Consider the following 20,178-nt stretch of genomic DNA (forward strand, 5'->3'; position numbering starts at 1 on the left):
TCAAGAGGGGGTGGGGCGTGTCTGCCCTGCAGGCCACAAACTGAAAAGTTTCTCAAGCAACTTTCCAACCAAAAATATGGAGAGAGAGAGAGGGAGGGAGAGAGACAGGGAGACTGCGTAAATTTTGCAAGGCAAACAAACGAATTTGTGGAGAATTCTTTTGCCGTATTAAAATTTTTGTTTCCCGTTATCCTGTTATCCCTTCATCCCCCCGCCCCGACCCGGCCGCCACTCATTTGTGGGTGTGTTGCACGAACGTTCTGTGTGTCTGTGGCCTCCTTTTGGGGGGCGTGTCTGTCCGCATGCGGCTGGCTTTTTAGTGTCAAAAGCTGTCGCCCTCTCATGTCTGCCATGTCGCATAAGTGGCAGCCACATCTCCTCGGCAAGGGGCACGGGCAGGGGCAGGGGCAGGTGGTGGCAACGAAAACCGAAAAAGGTGCAGATGTCGTCCTAAATGCTGGCAACGACAACAGCATGTTAATGACTCTGACCCCTTCTGCCAGAGAAACACGACTCGGAGCTGGAGCTGAAGCTGAAGCTGGACCGACCCGTGGCCAAAAGGCTCCTCTGGGGTCTGGGCCCCAGGACAGTTCATGTCTTGCCTTGTCAGAGCTGCTTAAGTAATTGGCATACAAATTTACTCACTCACTTCCCTTTCCGTTGCCCTTCCCCTTCCCTTGCCCTGCTGCTGCTGTGAGTCGTCGTCTTACCCCGAGAGATCTCTCGTTAATGTCTCGCTCCTTGGGGCTCCTTCGGGGAAAGACTCGCATGTCTTTCCTGGAGTCTGTACATTAATTTCCAATCTGCCGGCATCCATGTTGCAACACTCAAATACAGATGTCTATCCTGCCCCTGCCCCTGCCAGTGCCACCAACAAGTGACTATCTAATTGAATGTCTGTGCGTGCCTGGGCATGGGGGTGCGTGTGGCAGATACAAATTATTCAAGTGCTTGTCCGGGATGTGCGAAGAGTGTATTGTAATCACTATTCGTGCCAGGGCACACCCTGACAACCTGATTTAGGCATATCTTTTGGGGCTTCTAATAAGCCAGCTAATAGCCGAGGCTTTTATTTGTATTTCTCTGTTCAAATGGTTCCAACATTTGGGGGCGACGAGTGAGACATCTGTATTTGACCGCTCCCCCCCCCCCCCCCCCCCTCCGTTGCACCGAACAAAAGATACACCTAAATACAGATATTGGATGGAAGTTCCCGTCGATTGTTTGTACAAATTATTAACATTTCAGTGCGATTCTCAGTGTTGCTGTTGCTGTTGCTGTTGTTGCTAAGCAAATATTGATTTTAAGTCAAATAACACACGAGTTAAAGGCCGACAGACAGACAAACCAATGGATAATAAGGGGGCAGGGCAGTAAGAGGGATTTTCGGAGAAAATTCAAGTGAAAATCACCAAACAATTGATTGCAACAATTGATATTTAACAAGCCATCATCGAAAAGTCAGTTGTTTATTATTTTTGGGAATTAATAATGTCTGTGCACGCTCCCTCTCCCTCTCCCTCTCCCTCTCTCTCTCTCTGTCTCTCTCTAACAAAGTGTATTTGTTTTATATTGCAATTCAATTTACCAGAAAAATAACACAATAATAACACACGGAAATAATAGCAAAAGTAATTTTGTATTTTTGGACCAAAATCTCATTCAAAAATATTTACAAACGATTCGGGGCGGGCTCTCTGTGCCCGACAAATGAATTACAGTAGAGAGGGGGGGACGTGGGGTTTTCGGCAAAAGAACGGATGTGCGAATAATACAGTTTATTCCATTTTCAGTTTTAATTGACTTTTGTGTGAGGCCAAGTCAATAATTGAATGATTAGTTATGCAAATGCCAATGCCAAAGCATTCCAATGAACAATTTTGATTACTCCTCCTTCTCAGCATCGTTCTCTCTGTGTGTGGGATGCCATGCCACATGCACATGTTTCTCTGAGAGACACAATTTACAAGGTGATAATTTTTCCATGGCAGCGTTAAAACCAACAACCACGGATCGGAAAAGAACAGAACAGAAACACACACAAAAAGCGAAGATCATTGGAAAAATAAACAGCAGCAGCAGAGGGGAGAGTGTAAGGGAGCAATGTTGCAACAGCTGCTGTGGCAGCCAAAACAAATAACTTTGATCCGACACTTATTCCCCGACTCCACCTCCACCTCCACCTCCACCTCCATCCCCTGGATGCCCAGCACATCAGCAGGATATCAGCTGTGCTGCGTGTCAGTAAATTAATCAATTCCCGCCCGCGGCGATCGTGTTTATGTTGCGTCTGTTTCCCTGAGTGATGCGATCCCATTTCCATTTCCCTTTTCCACTTCCATTTCCATTTCCTCCCTGGGGGCATCTCTGGGGATCGGATCGATCGTTGTGCGTGTTGACATTTAATTGTCGGCCCAGGGCCTCGCATGTCAAAATAAATAGATGAAAATTAGAGAAACTTATTGGAACGGCACAGCTTTCCCGCTCTCCCTCGTTCCTGCCATTACGATCTGGAATTCTATTGAGGTTATGGGTGAGAGGTGCCATTAGATGAGGGATGGTGTATTTTTGGAACTACGCACTGGCCCGGCCCCAAGACAAGACGAGCCAGAAGACCGCTGAGAGACAGACAATTAATGCCAAAGCGTTTTTTGGTGCTGAAATTGAAATTTTATTGCTCTTCAAGGTGGTGGGAGGGGAGACTCAGAGGAGCAGAGCGATTTGTGTGTTTGACAACAGTTTTAGATGGGAATCTGTTGAAAGTTCTCCATTATGTGCCACTGGGTGGGGCAGGGGCTCCGATTGGATTGCCAGAGATAGGGGATCGATGGCCGGGTATTACGTGTACTCCAAACAATCTACTTCTTGCATTTAAGACGATCATAAATGGCATCTGTAGCTGTATTCCTTTGATTCAGGTTATCGATACTCATTTTGATCTCTGAATGGAATCCTACCGATCTTCGCACTCCACTCGATCTGGAGATAATCGTGATAAGGCATTTTACCTAGGATGGGAGAACTTTACCAACGACTCACCACAAATCGGGATCGGGGCATGAATGCTGGGTAATCCTCTTGGTAGCCATTCCATCATTTATTATGGGCTGTAATCCAGGCGAGGTGCCACCAGTGGAGGAGGGCTAGGCACCCGCACTCACTCGCTCAACAACAACAGAGTCCCTCTGAAGCAGTGGGGTACGAGTGTGTGTGTGTGTGTGTGTTGGTGTGTCTTCTGTGTGTATATATCGGATTGCACTATGCGTAAGCGTATCCCACGCCTCGCCTCGCCACTCCGCTCCACTCCTCTCCTGCTGACGTTTTTCCTTTTGCTGTTTTTGTTGCTTGTATTTTTGTTTGCTCCTTTTTCTGCGTATCGCGTCGCGGGCACAACAAATTGAGTTAATCCAAGAAAACGGAATAATAAAACGAGGCACCGAGCGAGACAGAGAGAGAGAGAGAGAGAGAGAGAGTGCGATGGAGAGATGGTACTCTGGCTCTGCTGCTTTATAAATGATGCCTCTCCGTGTTGCGTGCAAACGGTTGAGATTTACGTGGGGCGGAGAAGCAGCAGCAGCAGCAGCAGCAGCCGGAGCTCTGCATTAATGAAAGGAAGCAACGGGGTGGCGGTTGGAGGTTGTTGGGGATGTGGGGTGTTACGGGGGGAGGGGGAAACTCCAGTTGGCTTAAGCACGAGCTGCGGATGCGGATGCGGATGAGGATGCAGGCGGAAGTTGTTTTCTCTACCTCCTGTCGCGCTCTTCTCTCCGTGCTCTCCACTTCCTCTTGCTTCCACTTCCTTCCTTCCGGTCCCTGCGCTTTCCCTCTGGCTTTCTTTTATTGCACTTCACCGAAAATTTCACTGCGCGCTTTTCTTGCTCTTTGCACCACACAACGCAACGCAACGCCTCCTTCCTGCTGTTATTTCTTTTCTTATTCTTATTCTTTTTCTTAATTTAATATTTACTTTGCACTTTGTTTAACTTTTACTCGAGCGCTTTTCTTTTCATTTTACTTTTCCAATTTAAATTCCACGCCGGAAAAGTTTTCCCTGACTGCGCGACTGCGGATCGTTGCGGGGGTGCACAGCGGGTGTGCAGAGGGTGTACAGAGAGTGGGAAACTTTTTGCCGCTTTTCGCTTTACTCGGGTTCGGAAAGGTTAACGGTACCTTGGTATGGGGGCCGTTCGGAAGTTGGATGGTGGGTGGTTACCGCACCGCACCGCACTGCACTGATACCGAAGGAACACCGAAACTACGACTCCTCCTCCTGCGCTTCGGTTCTTCTCTGGCTGGCAATTTGCTTATGGAGATATTTGCACTTCTCTCCAACGCATAGGGGGGGGTTGGGGGAAAGTTGTTAAATTCTGCGGGCGCCCACACAATTTCCCACACACTTCAAGTGGCCGCCATAATTACGGCAATCGTGTAATCGCAATTGTGATTGTAACAGTAATTGTAATCCAATTCGCTTGGCAGCCGCTTCACGCCACGCCACGCCACGCCACGCCACACAAACAACAAACCACACCAATCAGCGATCCACTCACACAACACAACACAACAATCGCACTCGCAATCGCACTCGGACTCACTGGAATGACTCGCACACAAAATACGAGAGTCTCAAGCACCACGCGATTTAACCGAATATTTATAACCGTTAATTGTGTGAAGCAGCAGCACTGGCAGAAGAGCGTTAACCAAAAACCGAAGACACGGCAATGGCGACGATTGTGAAAGGACTAAACGGGCGAACGGAACTCGGCAGACGAGTCGACTCGAAAATGGGTAAGACGTCAGCACACACACTCGCACCAGAACTCAGCCTCACACTCACTCTGGCCTACGCTCTCTATCTCTCTCTCTCTCTCTCTCTCTCTGCGAGCGCCTCACACTGAGAGGAGGGCAGGCAGCAAAATAGAGAGAGAGAGAGTACGTAACGTAAAAACGAGAGAACAACTGCCGCCCGTTGCTTAGAAAATTTGAGCATGACTCTCACAGTAGGGTCAGGCGGCGGCGTCGGCGTGTGAGTGGCCCGAGCGAGAGAGAGACAGAGAGCGCGCTAGAGAGCAGGCGAGTACGAGTGTGAGTGCGAGTGCGAGTGCATGGCAATTCGTGTGCATTCTTTTGCCTTCGCTCCACTCTCTGCTGCTCCCTCGCACTGCACTGCACTGCACTGCACTTTGGGGGTTGAATTGATATGTATTGCCAGCATGACATGGCAGCTTGTCAGAAAGCGTTAGGGCTAGCGGCAGAGGGAGACGGAATGGCAGAGGTAGAGGTAGCGGTAGCGGCAGAGGCGAAGTCAGTCTCACAGCTAAATGGGAGAGAAGAGTAACGGACTCAAAATGGTGGCCACCACCACAACAACACAACATCGTTGAGGTCGCTCGCTCAATCGGTTCCTGCTGCTGCTCCAACATAGCTGTAAACAAAATTTGCGGTTCATGAGCTCAACGCCTTCGCAGCTGGAGTTGGAGCTGGAACTGCAGCTGCAGCGCCGTCGAAGGAGAGTTCAGGTGTCGCACAATGGAAAATATTGCTGCATACTTGTCAGGGCAGGAATGTGAGAGGCAGACAGAACGATGAGAGCTTAACTTGAGTTAATTATTGCAAAACACAAAGACTACCCTACACAATACCACAACGAAGGAGCAGAGGGGGACAGAGATAGAGTCTGTGCTTGAGAGAGCGATTGATGGATGGAAATGGAAGGAAATCGAAGTGGTAATGACGTTATTGGGTTAGCACAGATTTGTCAGGTCTGGTTAGTTCTCTTTAAAAGCGAAAAAGGAAAGAAAGAGTTGAGCGGTTTGGTTCTATATTCGAAATCCTTGCCCAGATCCCACCACGATCACCGATCGATCGTAATCGCAGAATTAAATTGATTGGAAATAAATTGAGCACAAATTGAGGTTTTAGGGGTCGCAATCAATGCCGATCTATGCCTCAGCCCTACCCTCCTCCACTCACAGCCCCGAGCAATGCCACAGTATAGGATTCTCATCTCTAATCTTATGCCCGATTCGAACAAAAGAGCCCGAAACTCGAACGGGTGCAAACTCCTGCACAAGCAGGACCTGAAGCCATTGCCGGATCCGGAGCCGGAGCCGGAGAGAACAATGGGGTGAAACGAAGCGCTGGGTAGATAAAAAACAATAACAACAAAAAAAACACAACTGAAATACTCATGCATCCTTGCAGTGTGCTTCTGTGTGCGTGTGTGCCGGAACAAAAGCAAGCTTCACGATATCCTCGGATGAGCATTTGGCTGATGCTGCCTCTGCTGTTGCCTCTGTTGCCGTCCCTGCTCCTGCTGCTGCTCCTTCTACTTGCTGCTGGCAATGCGGTTCGCTTGTATGATGATGCTGGCAGTGTCGCTACCGCTGTTTCCATACCCTTCCCCAGAAGCACTGCGATTTTCGTCAGCAGTTTGATTCAAACTTTGATTCCGCTAATATCTACCTGCATATAGTGCTGTTTACGCCTTCGATCTCGGGGGTGGTGGCGAATGTTCCAGCTAAATATAAAAGATCACAGTTCAAAGACCTACTGTACGAGTACGGAAGGGTACTTGTTGTTTCGACTGGATCTCCTATATTGTTGCTGTTATTTCTGGTGCTGTTTATGTACCCACACACACACACACACAAACACACTCTCACAAAAAGGGACGAGTACGGCGATGACGATAACGATGTCGATGAGGCGACAGCGGCGGCGGCGTCGGTGGCGCAGCGGGCATCGTTGAGGGCGAAGCGGAACAACTACGAGGACGAGTATGTGTGCACATTGGCACATTTAACAATGGATCTGTGTGTGTTTGAATCCGTGTGCGAGTGTTTGAGTGTGTGCCAGCCAGGCAGGCGGGCAGGCAGGCGGGCGGGCAGGCAGGACGTGCAGTGAGGCGAAGCCGACTCAGCAGGCGATGCGTGTAAAAAGGATAATTTGTCAATATGTTCACTCGTTCCGGATTTGCACGGCCTTTTGCCGGCAGTTGGCATCATCATGGGATTGAATTGGGCTAGCACTTGGGTTTCGCCTGGGGTTGGGATTCTGTCTGGGTATGGGTATGTGTATGGATGGGGGTGGGGATGTACGTGTGGGCCACAAGGACCGCCCGCTCTGTTTGCTCCGGTTCGTCCCTTCGTTTCGTGCTCGGCTTGAACTCTCCTGCTCCTGCTCGTGCTCCTTCTGTGGCTGTCGCCCACACAAATTCTTTGTGCGACTCTGCCGCTTATTCAATTGCTCGCTCAGTCAACACGAACTCCCCCCACCCTGCTTTTGGCCACAGTCAATCCCCCCCTGCTCTTTCCACTTCGCACTACTCCACATCCTGGCAATTTTCGGTTGGCTGCTTCCACCGTTCAGTTAGCAATGGTTAATAGGGCTTAGGAGCTGAAATTATTGCCTTGTTCAGTGTGAACCAAGCCAAATCGGATGATTCTGATGGGTTCGACCAGGATATTGCCGTCACTCTGTTTGTGTGAGTCCACTTAGAGGGGAATGGGTGTGGGTGTGGGTGTGTGTGCGTCTATGAGGTATTGAGGCACGATAAACATTCGCTCGATAAATGCCAAAGCTGCAAATTTCCAAAGAGAAATTCCATTCTTTATGATCTTTTATCGATCTCTGTACACATTCCACTGTCCAGGAAACAGGAAAACTTGTTCAAAACCAATTACAGTTCAAATCTCCTGTGTGGCCCATTCGCCCAAAAAGCAATCCGACTTTGGGGCCAGTGGGTGCAACAATCAGGAAGGCCAAAGCCAAAGCCGAAGCTGAAGCCAAGCAAGGAAAGTCATCGCCAAAACCAATAACAAAATAAACTCCGTGCAACACCAGACCCCAAAAACCTCAGAGCACCCCGTTCTCCCTTCGGAATACCACAAAAGCCCCCCGCAAACCCCTCCGCAACCATCAGTGCCGTTCTTAGTTCTCCGCCATTCATTCTCCCTGCGGACAGCCTCGAGACACTTCTGCTCCGCTGCCATCGTCGAGGACAAAACGCTGGCGATGAGATTTTAAAAGCCATTTAGAAAAACACCCTCAGACACAAAACAAATCCACAAAAATACCGACACGGATACCACAGGGCCAACACACACACACACACACACACACGAGAGAAAGAGAGCAGCACTCACTCACACCCAGAAAGTGGGAGAATAAGCGCAAAGCTTACACAAAAGTGGCGTTAAAAATGATGCGGAAACACGATGTTCGTCAGCGTCGACGGCGACGGCGACGGCGATGAAGACAGAGGAAGAGCAAGGAAGAAGGAAAAAAGGGGCCGGAGAGACAGAGAGAGGGAGAGAAAGAGAGGCCGAGAACAGTGTCGACAATGAGCCTTCGAGCGAAAACCGCTGCTAAAACTTCACGCTTAAATATTTTTCACACCACATAGCGACAAGTTTGTACAGGCAGAAAAAAGGGAAAGAGTACAAGAGTGAGAGAGAGAGAGAGCTAGAGAGAGAGAGAGAGACAAGAGCAGAGTAGAGTGCATGCCAGGAAAGTGAGATGTGGATAACAACGCGGCCAAGTCTTCAGAATGGCACGAAACCCAACGGAAGTGCGAGGAATACGCGGGTCGGAGAGTAGACCGAGTGACTGACTGGAGGACACAAAGAGCGACAGTGAGGAGAGTCGAGATTGACGAGGGGTAAGGAGAGAATGGAGAATGTCCGTAAGTAGACGGCAAATGTCTAAATACCCTTTCGCTAGTGCCAAATGCCGGAGATTCCAAAGGAGACCGCAACGAATGCGCTGAAAGCTCAAGCTGGAGCTGACGAGAGTGAGTGATTTTGGTAGCAGGACCCAGACCCCAGACCCCAGAGCCCAGACCCCACAGCCCACATCCCAGAGCAGGATCTGTTACTTGGAATGCTATACAGCGGCAGAGGAAACAAGAATACATCGTAATGAACATGTGCGTATGAATGCCGGGAAGGGAATGCAAATTAATGTTTCATTCGGATGGTAAGGAATGCAAGGAATGCTCATCCACTGAACAGAAATGAGGGGCCCTCTCTAATGTGGCTGAGTGAATGATTCATTTAGGAAATAACTAAATGAGTGCGATGATTCAATTGATATGTTTGAATGCCTGAAAGAGATACATGTACATGTCCTTAGATAGAGTGGCTATGAAAGCGATGTTCGAGCACTGATTAGTCGTATGAAGGCCATCAGAAAGAGTTCATTCACTCACTCAGTGGCACCATTCAAGCAGAGTATTCAATATACTCACTGCTGTGGAGTGTAGGAGGACAAACCAATGGATACGAATGGACCCACAGGAGGGAAACCAAACCCAAATCTAAACCGAAACACAATTGCTGGAAATTAAAAGGAAAACTTTAATCATATCCGCGGGCAGCAGCCAGCCAGCCGGATGGGGCCCCGTTTGGGGCATGCGGCATGGGGCATGGGGTATTGGGACTGTGTAAGAATCTTAGAGTCCGTTTGCAACTGTCTGAAAATACAACGAAACTTCTGCAAGTTTCCGGTCGTATGTACAATATTCCGTGCTCATTTCCGCAGCCATTTCCTTCGGCCCACACACACAAAAGGGAGTCGGTCCTGCCAAGTCCTGCCAAGTCCTGCCAAGTCCTGCCAGCAGTCGCCAGTCCGTTCCGGGCCAAAGTCCACCCAAAGGCAAAACTCTCAGACAATTGTTGTTCTTGGGCGGCGCTCGAAACTTGCAATCGCAACTTGGCTTGGGCTCTGCCTCCAAGTCGGGATCTGTGGGTGTGGGCTCCCTAGCATAGCCATACATATGTAGCGATTACTTCCTCCTCCTCCTCCCCCCCCCCCCCCCCCCCCCCCCCACCCCTTGCCTTAACAAAGTGCAAACAAGTCCCTGTACCTTATAGTTGCATTTTGGAAAAACTTTTTCCGCTTCCTCTCTCTTACTTCCCCCCCTCCTTGCCATTGAAAGACATCGTAAAAGCAGGCGGCAGGAGAGGCGCAGCCGGAGATGAATTTTTGAATGCTAGCAGGATGCTGCTGCGGTCGCCTGTCCTTGTCGGTGTGTCCCTGTGTATAGATGGTGGGCTGTGTGCACAGGCAGTCAATCAATACGTCAGTTCAGGGCTCATCAAAAATTCCAATCACAAATTGGCAGAGAGCCGACCGTAGCGGACTCCACCACGAATGCCATCCATCCTCTGTGCGGCTGTGAGGCGGAAGCCAAGTCAAGCGCAGGCCCAAGAGCAGGACCCCTCACCCACACACGCACACACCCACACCCACACATCCAGGCACCCACTCACTTGAGTGACCTGCTGGACCACGGGTCGGAGGTGGGACGGACGGGTCAAAAGGGGTGGCTGAAGTGGTCTGGGCGTAGGCAATAATGGCATTTAAATGCAGGGTCACGTATCAATTTACTTGGTTATTAGTTACGAGCATAACCTGGTCGGGCAGGTCCTGGGTCCTGGGTCCTGGCCCCCGTTTCGACTCCTTGGTCAGTGGCCAACCCAACCCAACTCTCTCTCTGTCCCAGTCTGTCTCTTTCCCACTCTTCCTCTCTCGCACTCTCTGCCTGTCTGTGTGCATCCCATTTGATATGCCCACTTGGTCGGGGCCGAGCGACCCGCACTCGCCACTTGCCCTCCAACCCGATGAGCAAATCCGAGCTGAGCTCTTAGTTTGTTGCTCTTTTCGAACGCTTTGCCTGCGCTCATAACGGATACGGCTTTGTGCTAAACTGACAGCACAACCCCCTAACCCCTGACCCCCAACCTGTGCCCCTGCCCCCCTGCCCCTGCTGCAGCCACTCGGACTCGGAGCCGGAAAGAGGGACCAGGACGAGGAGCAGGTCTGGTGCAGGAACAGCTTTTACCACATTCGGACTGACTCGAAAACTTTTTCACTTTTCAAGTTCTCGCTCCTCTGACTGCACTTCGCCTCGTTTCGTATCGCTTCGTGCCACTCCTCTCTGTGGCGCCTAGCGCCCGCTCTCTCTCACTCTCTCTCTCTCTCTCTCTCTCAGTACCTCCTGTATCTACATGTGTACGTATACCCCATCTGTTAGCCTATCTCCGTGCTCCCACTGGTTGCACTTTCGTGCACTCAAGAAGGAGCCACCACAAAATCTTTCTGCCGAACCAGAACCCGAACCGTGGCGACCAGGACCAAGAGCCGTCGTTTCTTTTGGCTGCAGCTGAGAGAGACACCGACAGAGACAGAGCGACAGAGAGCCAAAGCTCTGTGGCAGATCTAGGGGGCAGAGGGCCTATGTGCCTAGGTGCCTAGGTGGCAGGCAGGCAGCGAACTCTGGGCAATGCAACAGCACTATACAGGCGATGCAGGCGATACAAGCTGCGATACACAGATACTCTCGCACCTGCACTGAGAGAAACGTTCCAGCAAGAAGTCTAAAAGGTTTATGGAGACAAAACTCAATCGTTTCAGAACTATTTTGCCAAACAGTACGTATTCGAAAAGAAAACGTATTCAAGTTGAATGTCTCTCTTTTGAGTAGTGGGTGTTTTTCTCAGTGTTTCGGATACAAACCCAAAAACAGCCACAGCAAAAAAAGCAGAGCAAACTGTGTGCCTACGATTCGTGGGTTTACCCCACTACATCGATAGCTCGATGCAATGGCAATGGGAGCTTTTGGTGCACTCTCCGCACAGCCTTCGAGGGGATGCAAACAACGCACACACACACACACACACACACACACTGTGGCACACCTATGTATATACCATACAAAAACACCACACAGGGGGGTGGGAGAGGAGCCCCATTCGGGGTGGGCGCAAATGTACTGCGCCGCCACAACAAATCCCTAAACAAGCAACAACCAACATTGCACAACTCAACTTCCGTCGTCGACACCAACATCGATGGCGGAAGAGCCGACACACGGTTCGTCCTGGTCCTGCCACTGCCCCCCTACCCCACCCCCTCCCCACCGCTCTCCCGATCCTGTGACTCCTCCACTTGGGGCTCTGAATGCGACTCCTGCTGCTGCTGCTGCTGGTGCTGCTGCATTCTGCATATAGAGCGGAATTTCCGGTCTAACCTCACAGCGCCCAAGCGGAAATACAAGCGGATTAGCTTTTAGATTTATATACTAACAAACACCGATTAGACAGGTTGGGGGGGTGGGGGGGTTTGGGGACAGAGACGAGAGAGAGACACACACACTCACAAAGGAAAAGGGGAGTGGGTAACTCCACTGTCCGCAGAGGGCGAGAAAGCTTCATTCTGTTACATGGTTCGGAGAGTTTTTGCGTGCCAGCAACACATTTCACTACGAAAGATGAAAGGCAGAGAGAGAAGGGGCAAGATAGAGACAGAGAGGTAAACAGGCAGAGGCAGAGGGAGAGAGAGTGACAGGAAGAGTATTGGAGGAGACCCAGTGCTCTTCGCATCCTAGATTTCGTTGTTTTTGTTGCTGCTGCTGCTGCTGCTGGCGCTGCATTTTAGTGTTTCCTGCTCGAAGTTCAAATGTGAGAATATTTTCCATCGATGGAACCCACCACCACACCACCCCTCCGCCCAACACTCCTCCAACATGCCTCTGGTCCTTGCTTTACTGGTTTTTAGTGTTCATTTTTCAGATGCCAACAACTTTGGGTTATTTCCCAACTAATAGAGCTTGCTATTCCGGCCCCAAGCCATCAACACGAGTAGCTTGGGCAAAATCCTAGACAAAAACAATTTCATGCCACATTTTTACTTGGGCCCAAAGTCTAACCAATTAGCCTTGGAAACTGTGAGCCTGGGAGTTACAATTTCAAGAGAGAATCCCAGTTAGAATTTTGGTTTGCTGATTGATTGATTACGGAGCAAGAATTCCAACATAATTTGTGGGACTCTCATTTGCTAGGGCAAATGATTTTTGGAGCCAGTTGTTGGAAATGTTTTCCGGTTCACATTTCAATTTGGAACATCAGGAATTTAAGAGTAGTTCAGGATCTTTTTGTGCGTAAGTCCTGTAAAGCAACTCAATTTCTAAAGAATGTTTGCTTCATCAGTTCCCAGAAAATCCCTTTAATTAATGTTTTTTAGTAATTTTTCATTCCCAATCATTACAATTAATTTACATCTGTCCTAAAACAGCTGTTGTGACTATTTTAATTTGTGTATGAACAAGTAAAGAATTTCTGCCATTTTTTAGTTTAATTAATTTAATTTTTTTACTTTGCAATTTAAAAAAAAATTATTTTGATTTTTAATTAAATAAATATGCACTGTTTTAGTGGTTTATTTATTTAATTATTTATTAAAGATTTTCTGCAATTTTTTAGTTTAATAAATTTGTTCTTTTTAATTTGCAATTTAAAAACAAAATTAGCTTTATGTTTGATCAAATAGCTGTGAACTGTTAGTGGTTTATTTATGTACCTAGTATATAATAAAGAGTTTTTGCAATTTAGTAATTAATAAATGTGTTCCTTTTTAATTGCAGCTTAAAAACAAAAAATCCTTTGTGTTATTTAATTACATAAATGTGGACTGTTCTAGTTGTATATTTGTTTAATCTAATTCTAAAACTATTCGCAACACTCGTGCACTCATATAGTTCGCCATTTTGAAACTTTTTGCCACCGTGCCACAGGAAATGGGCGGCAGCACCACCACTCTGCACATCTGCCACGCCCGCACAAATCACAACTCCCAGACTATTACTCTATATAGTCATTCTGTATACACAGATATAGCTATACCAGTTTTTTTTTATTTTATTTTTTGTTGCTGCTTGCAAAAAACTTTTTTGGTCCTGGGGATCGGAGGAAATGGTGCGCCACCTTAAAAATTGCAATGAAAGTCGTCGTCAAATTGTCATAAAAATACGATAACTTTGTTTTGTGTTGTTCCTCCGTTTTGTTATGCCCCTCCTCCCCACCACCCCACCACCCCACCACGACCCCCTCACTATTTCTCTCTCTCTCTGTGTCTCTCGTTCTGTCTTTCTCTCATCTCCCACTCTTGGGTGTTGTTACTGTTTTTGCCGCTTTGCCAACTACGAGAGTATGATAAATTTTTACGATGTTGCCATAACAATAAACCGAGCTTCGGCTGCCCTGGCTTTGGCATGGTGGCGGGCATGTGAAAAGCGCGCGTGGAAAATGCAGAACGTGAAAAACTAATAAAAATCTGCTCTTGCGGAGCGATGCTGGAAAAACTTTTATGGCCAAACTACGCGCTTCATCACAAAAAGACGGGCGCGCGACAGGCGGGGGACGGCGGACGGTGGGTGGCGGACGGTGGGTGGCGGACGGTGGGTGGCTGTGTGCTCAGTGCAAATGTGAAAAGTGTAAAAATATCTCAGGTGCAGGAATGGATAAGAGGGAGGGGGGGGGGGGGGGGGGGGGGGGGGGGGCTGTCAAAGGGGCGATGTAGGGTTGAGAGAGTGCAAAGTTTTGCTCCCTTCCTTTGTGTCATCTCTGCTTTCTCTTCTCGAAAAGTTGTTTGCTTCCGCTTCTACGTAAAGTTTTTAAAGCCAGAACACGGACAACAGAAAAGAACATTTTTCTTGACAATGAACGATTATTTTTTGTAAAAGTGTCAACTTTGATTGACAGCAGGAGGAGCGAGACATACCCCGTGGCACTGTACCTCTCAAACAAAAAACCATAGCATACACTTGAGCGCAGAGGCTGATCAACAACAGGTTGGTAGGGCTTCCAACTCGTACTCCAAGTCGTATGTTCAACCTCCTTGCAGTTTGATCAACCATGTCACGAACTGAGTGCCCCTCTTTACGGGAACTTTTTAGGCTTAAACTTAAACCATGTGCATGCACATGGAGAAAAGCCAGCCAACTTGAAGCCGCCACCAAAACCATGATAATAGTCTCCCCACTCCAACACCGGAGTGGGGCCAGGAGGAAAAGGATGGACAGGATGGGGAGGAGTTCTCAAGAGGCGTAGGTGGGGTCTGTGTTTGGCTTTGGGATATTTTTGGATTTTGGTTTTGCAAATGGATTTATAACCCCTTGTGTGATTTTATAGGCCCTTAAGCCATTGTTCAAATAACCCAGCGTGCCAAGGCACCCCATCCCCATCCCCACCCAAACATCCAACTCTCATGTTGACTGACTGTTCCCTGTGCCTGGGATGCGTATGCGTATCCGTATAATGATATTTAAGGAACGGATGTGTATGCAAAACCAATAATAAGACGGTCGTACACAGGGGAGAAGAGGACTCCGACTGGCAATAGGATAGATGATGGGTTGGACGCTTGGATGGATGTTGGGCCGGTGGATGGTGGGCCGGTGGTGGCTCGAGCTGGGGCTGAGGCTGGTGGTCCGTGTCAGTTCAGGCCGAAATGATTTAACAAGTGGTGCGTGTATCGATTCAATTGAATTTTCAAATGTTGCTGTTGCCCACTGAGGCATGAAGTTTCGTGCATAGGACCAGTAACAGGATCTGGTCCATGCCACTGAGGCACAGTATCCTTATCATACTCATTCCCATACCCATTACCAAGCTCATCCTCATCCTCATCCACATCATCATCATCATCGCCGTCGCCTGAAGCCAACTTACATATATATGTATATCTGAAGTACTCGTATTTGGTGATGTACTATGTATACCAATGCCACTTGATATCTGTCTTCGGAATCAGGGTAAGGGTGAATGGAATCAAGGGATGGAATACACAAAAACAAAGAGTAAGCTTATCTAATACCAAATCCTCTGGGTATACACTGGATAAAGTACCATTTCCCCGCCCCCATTCGTGTAGTGCGGCTCTACGAAATATTTAACACATTTCCACATCGGCAAAAGAGCTTTAATTAAAAAATCGCACTGTAGAGGGCTCCACGGGCACTGAAGAGCAATCGGTAATAAATACCGTTGTTCAGCAGCAAGCAACAACGACATGCACAATCATGCACAGGCCGCGGCGAGACCACGTGAGTGAGCGGGCAAAGCAATGGCAACAATTCAATTAAAATGCCAAAGGGTAGGGGTCGAGTGGGGAGCGAAATTAACCCCTATAAACGAATAATATGCTCAGAATGATGCACTTAAAAACGCATTAATCAGATCGCCAATTATGCTGGACGTCTGTTGCATGCGTTTGAGTGGAATAAGTGCAAGAGAGAAAACCAAAGAGGGAGAGAGAGAGAGCGTGCGGACACGTGCTTGGAAGTGCGTGGCATACCCCATCTTTTTGAAGACCAACGAATGATGGGAAAATGGAAATTATTATGTAAGCCAACCACCGCGGCATACAGAGTCAAAACCAGCCTGCACTGAAAGAAAAAGTCTACCTGTAATAGGGTAATAGGTACATATATGTATATATTTTATTTTCAAATAAAATCTTTATTTGTTTAGCTAAAGAGAGACTTCAACATCAATTTCTCGCAGTAAAGCATTATCACTATTATCCATATTAGTTAAATCTATAATTACAATCAATCACGCATCGGATTTTTCTCAGTGCAGTCCACTTGGACCCCTTTTCAAAGAACTAAAAGCATATAAAAGCTTTCGTGTCGTCATTAAAAACTGTTTTTGCTAATTAAGTGCTCAATTGAGCATTCAATTTCAGACTCAGAAGGAGAGTGAGAAAGAGGGAGGGGAGCAAGAGAGGAGGGAAAAAGCAAACAACAGCCAAAGCCGGGTAAATACCCAACCAAGAAAAGCAACAACAAAAAGGAACACGAGGCAAAAGCAACCGAAAAGAAAATCAGTAACAGAAGCCGTACCCAGAAACAGAACGCAAACGGTGGCTGGTGGTCGCTGCTCTAGAACCCTCTACCTGCTTGCTTGTGGTTTCCCTTCCTCCATCCGCCATCCACGACCCAACATCCTTTCACACAAGCCAAAGGCAAGCGAAACGAAATGAACGAAAATATAACAAAGTTGGTTTATTTGCACTGTTAATGCAAAATTATTCCCCAGGGGAGAGGTGTGGTCCGTGGTGCGACTACAGTGGAGACTGGCTATTAAATAAAGTGAGCAAAACTAAAGTGCAGTTCATAAAAGCTCTTGTCAATCCATTGCTTAGATTTTAACAAGTTTAATTGCTTAAAACAACTGGAGTTTATCTCGTCAGAGTCTTCACTGTACAAAACAAAAGAATTGGGATCGGATCGGCAGCGGCACTGCCAGACCAACACGAAATTCACTCTTCTCTCGCACAAAAAGCGCGCCGCTCTACGAGCACAAAAGAGAGAAAATACAAAAAAAAAAAATTAGAAAACGAAAACGAAACACAGCAGCGACGGAGTCAGAGCCCAGACCAGACCAGACCCAAGTCGACATAAGGGCAAACATGATTCAATAAAATTACGCTGCGAAAGTATGCAACAGAAACAAGCAAACAAAGTGATGAATAAGGGAAAAATACAAACACACATACATACATACATATGTATGCAGGGAGAGGCGGAGAGTGCTGAGCAGAGCTTATAGAGTAAACATTTATTCCCCGTTGAATGAGAATGAATGTGAAGAGCAACAAAACCACGAGCCAAAGGCACTGAAACGCGCAGCGTTGGCGGCAGCGGCGGCGGCGTCGAGGGCACACCAAAAGAAAGGAAAAGAAAAAGTACTTAAAAAGCTCACAAGCAAATATTTATAACAGTAAATCACTTTGGCGCTTGCACATACACAAACAGACAGCACGGGGGAGGGACGCAAGCAGAGACTGCGAGAGCGGGGCAGTGCAAAAGTGCAATAAGAGCAACACGAAACCTGCGCTACTCAAATGTTGTTCTTAAGTACTGGCCAAACGAAGCAGCCGCAACCTGGCTAAATTCAAAAGAACCTTAAAGGAATTTCGGGTTGGGACAGGAGAGTGATCGAAAAATATGTAAGCCTAATAAAAATAGCTCTACAAAGTGTTCGGCTATGGTCTTGGCAAACAAAAACCCCATCAGCAATCCCGTAATTACCATTAAACCATATCTCATATGTCCTTGACTACCAAATAATAACGCAACAAGTGTGCGAGCACACTTACTTTTATCCTCTCAACGAATTAGCACAGTGGATTATTTTATAATTTTAAAAATATAAACCGAAAAGAAATCGAATACATACATAAATGTTCTATGCGAGGAGTACTGCTGGCTCGTTTAGCCAGTACTTGCGTCTCTGGCAAAATCTTTGTCCTGGGAGACGTGGGGCAAGAAAAACCAGCAAATATTTAAATACGTGCGCTAAAACACACAATAAAAGCGTAAACAAATACAAAGTAAATATGGCGGCAGCGACGGCGGTAAGGAGGCAACAACAACTGCACCAAAGCTCGCAGTAAGGGGGAGGGGGCGGGTTCCAAGGCTTATGGCATTCGCTATCTCCTTCTCCTGGTTCTACTTCTACCCTTTCGTTTTGTTGCACTTCGGGGTTGATAAAATTCAAAGTCACTTTGTGTCTGTGTGGGTGTTCAAGTGTTTGCTTTAGTTGTTGTCAAGTTTTTTAATTAAATTTGGGGTGCACAACCAGACTTAATGGACAAAACCCACCAAAAAAGAAGTACCAAGAGGTGGGACGAGAGTAAGAAAACTTTTGTCCCAGAAATTAGTTGCCAACAATGGGATTATCTCTCTTGCAAAAGTTTCCCTTTTTCTTTTCCCTTAGATCGAAGATCCTATTAGCCAGGCCAATAAAAACCCCCAACAATGTACTCTTCGCATTAAGATATGCAAAAAGTTGTGAAAGAGTTTAAAATGCAATTTGAATATGGAGTAATCTCTGCCCATAAATGTTGCATTTCTCAGGGAGAACTGGAAACCCCAACAAAGCAAATGGGGAAATCTCTCTTCCGATTGCAATTTTCGAAAAAAAATAATAATCCATGGTCTGGTTGAAATTGAATAACAAAATACAGAAGCTCGGACCCAATGAACAATAGAAGTGGTCCTCGTGAAATGTGAAATGTGGGGACGGGGTGAAAGCAGCACACAAATAAATATGTTTAACCAAATTGCTAACCAACAAAAAAAAAACCCCCACCAGAAAACCCCTCGCAAAGGAGAAAAGGACAAGTCAAGCGTAACATATTTATTGACGTTGCGGTTGCTGGACCCGGACACAGAGCCGGACCCGGCCGAGACACACACGCACACACACACACACACACACATTAGATTTCAGTTAGCTGGCAAGCAGCAAAACCACCACTAACCACTGACACCAGCACCACACAACAACACGCTGAGCCCTGTGTTGGGCCGGTGGGGCCACCTCCCCACTCCCACCCCAGAAACAGAAGCCACGGAATGAGTGGCACTTGCAAGTGTGGTGTTTATGTTCCATACATCAGGGGTTTATGGGCTAAACGTTTATGTGTCTGGCAACAACAAGCTTTTAAAGGGTTTCCACACACACGCACACACGACCATATGGGGGGTAGTCGATGCTGACGCCACTTGAAATTTCACTTACACCCACCCCACCCTGTTTTTTGTGTGCCTGTGTGTGTGCCACACAGTTGACGTTGCACACTTCGTTGACTCCCAAAAGACGCCCACACTCAAAATGGTTGACCTCGGAGGCCACCCCAGCCCCCCCAACAGTCAGATAAGACGGAGGTTGGGGCGGGGGTATTACAAAATGTATTTTATCTTCATCGATTGGCAGAATTTATATCTTTTTTCATGCCACATCAGCGTTTTATATACATGCTCGTCCGTACTATATGTACATATCGAATGAGAATGCGAATAAAGATTTAGGGTAGCTGTTTCCCCTCCCCCCTCCCCACACCCCTTGAGTTGAGGTTATGTGCTGACAGCTAAAAGCACCAACATATGCATATCCTCGATGGCGGAGAGATAAATCAGCTGTGCTCCCAGCAGATGATTACATGGGGATGAAGTTGTAAGTCGACGAGATGCTAGAAAAAGATGTACAGGCAAATACACACTACCATACAGTGGACAACACAATAAACTGCCATATTATGCAAATCAATATCAATAAGGATGCTAGATGGTAGATGGTAGCTGGTAGATTGCTGAACTTTGTGCAAACTGTTGGAAAAACATATGTCTGATGTGTGGTTGGTGATATGCATCTATTAAAATGTTTCAACTATCCCATAACCCATATTGCCTTGAAGTATTCCTTAAAAATTGCTCAAATTTGTTCCATTTCTGGGACTAAATTTACATTTTATATCCATGTTAATTCCTCCTACCTCCATCGATTGTACTGAATATTCAAACCTCAAACCAGAAATCATTTC

General features: G+C 47.3%; 1 protein-coding gene and 1 long non-coding RNA gene across 8 annotated transcripts in view; one reads left to right on the top strand and one right to left on the bottom strand.

Annotated features, from left to right (window-relative positions):
• The window catches only part of px (MAP7 domain-containg protein plexus), a 70,278-nt gene that overhangs the window by 16,017 nt on the left and 34,083 nt on the right, over positions 1–20,178 (bottom strand). The window contains exon 1 of one of the 7 annotated variants that reach the window (XM_015184218.2): positions 3,040–4,789. The exons of 5 other annotated variants lie outside the window; for them this stretch is intronic. In XM_015184218.2, the coding sequence (XP_015039704.2) occupies positions 3,040–3,097 (58 nt within the window). In that variant the 5' untranslated portion in view covers positions 3,098–4,789. Of the gene's footprint in view, positions 1–3,039; positions 4,790–9,442; positions 9,697–20,178 lie in introns of those variants that run through there. One more of the 7 variants, XM_033378568.1, reaches the window with a different exon arrangement.
• Positions 8,472–9,150, top strand: LOC26532194 (uncharacterized). The gene is made up of 2 exons (XR_001452168.2): positions 8,472–8,665; positions 8,728–9,150. It is a non-coding gene; the product is annotated as an uncharacterized lncRNA (long non-coding RNA).

The sequence above is a fragment of the Drosophila pseudoobscura genome, chromosome 3, assembly GCF_009870125.1.
Source record: "Drosophila pseudoobscura strain MV-25-SWS-2005 chromosome 3, UCI_Dpse_MV25, whole genome shotgun sequence".
Classification (NCBI taxonomy): domain Eukaryota; kingdom Metazoa; phylum Arthropoda; class Insecta; order Diptera; family Drosophilidae; genus Drosophila; species Drosophila pseudoobscura.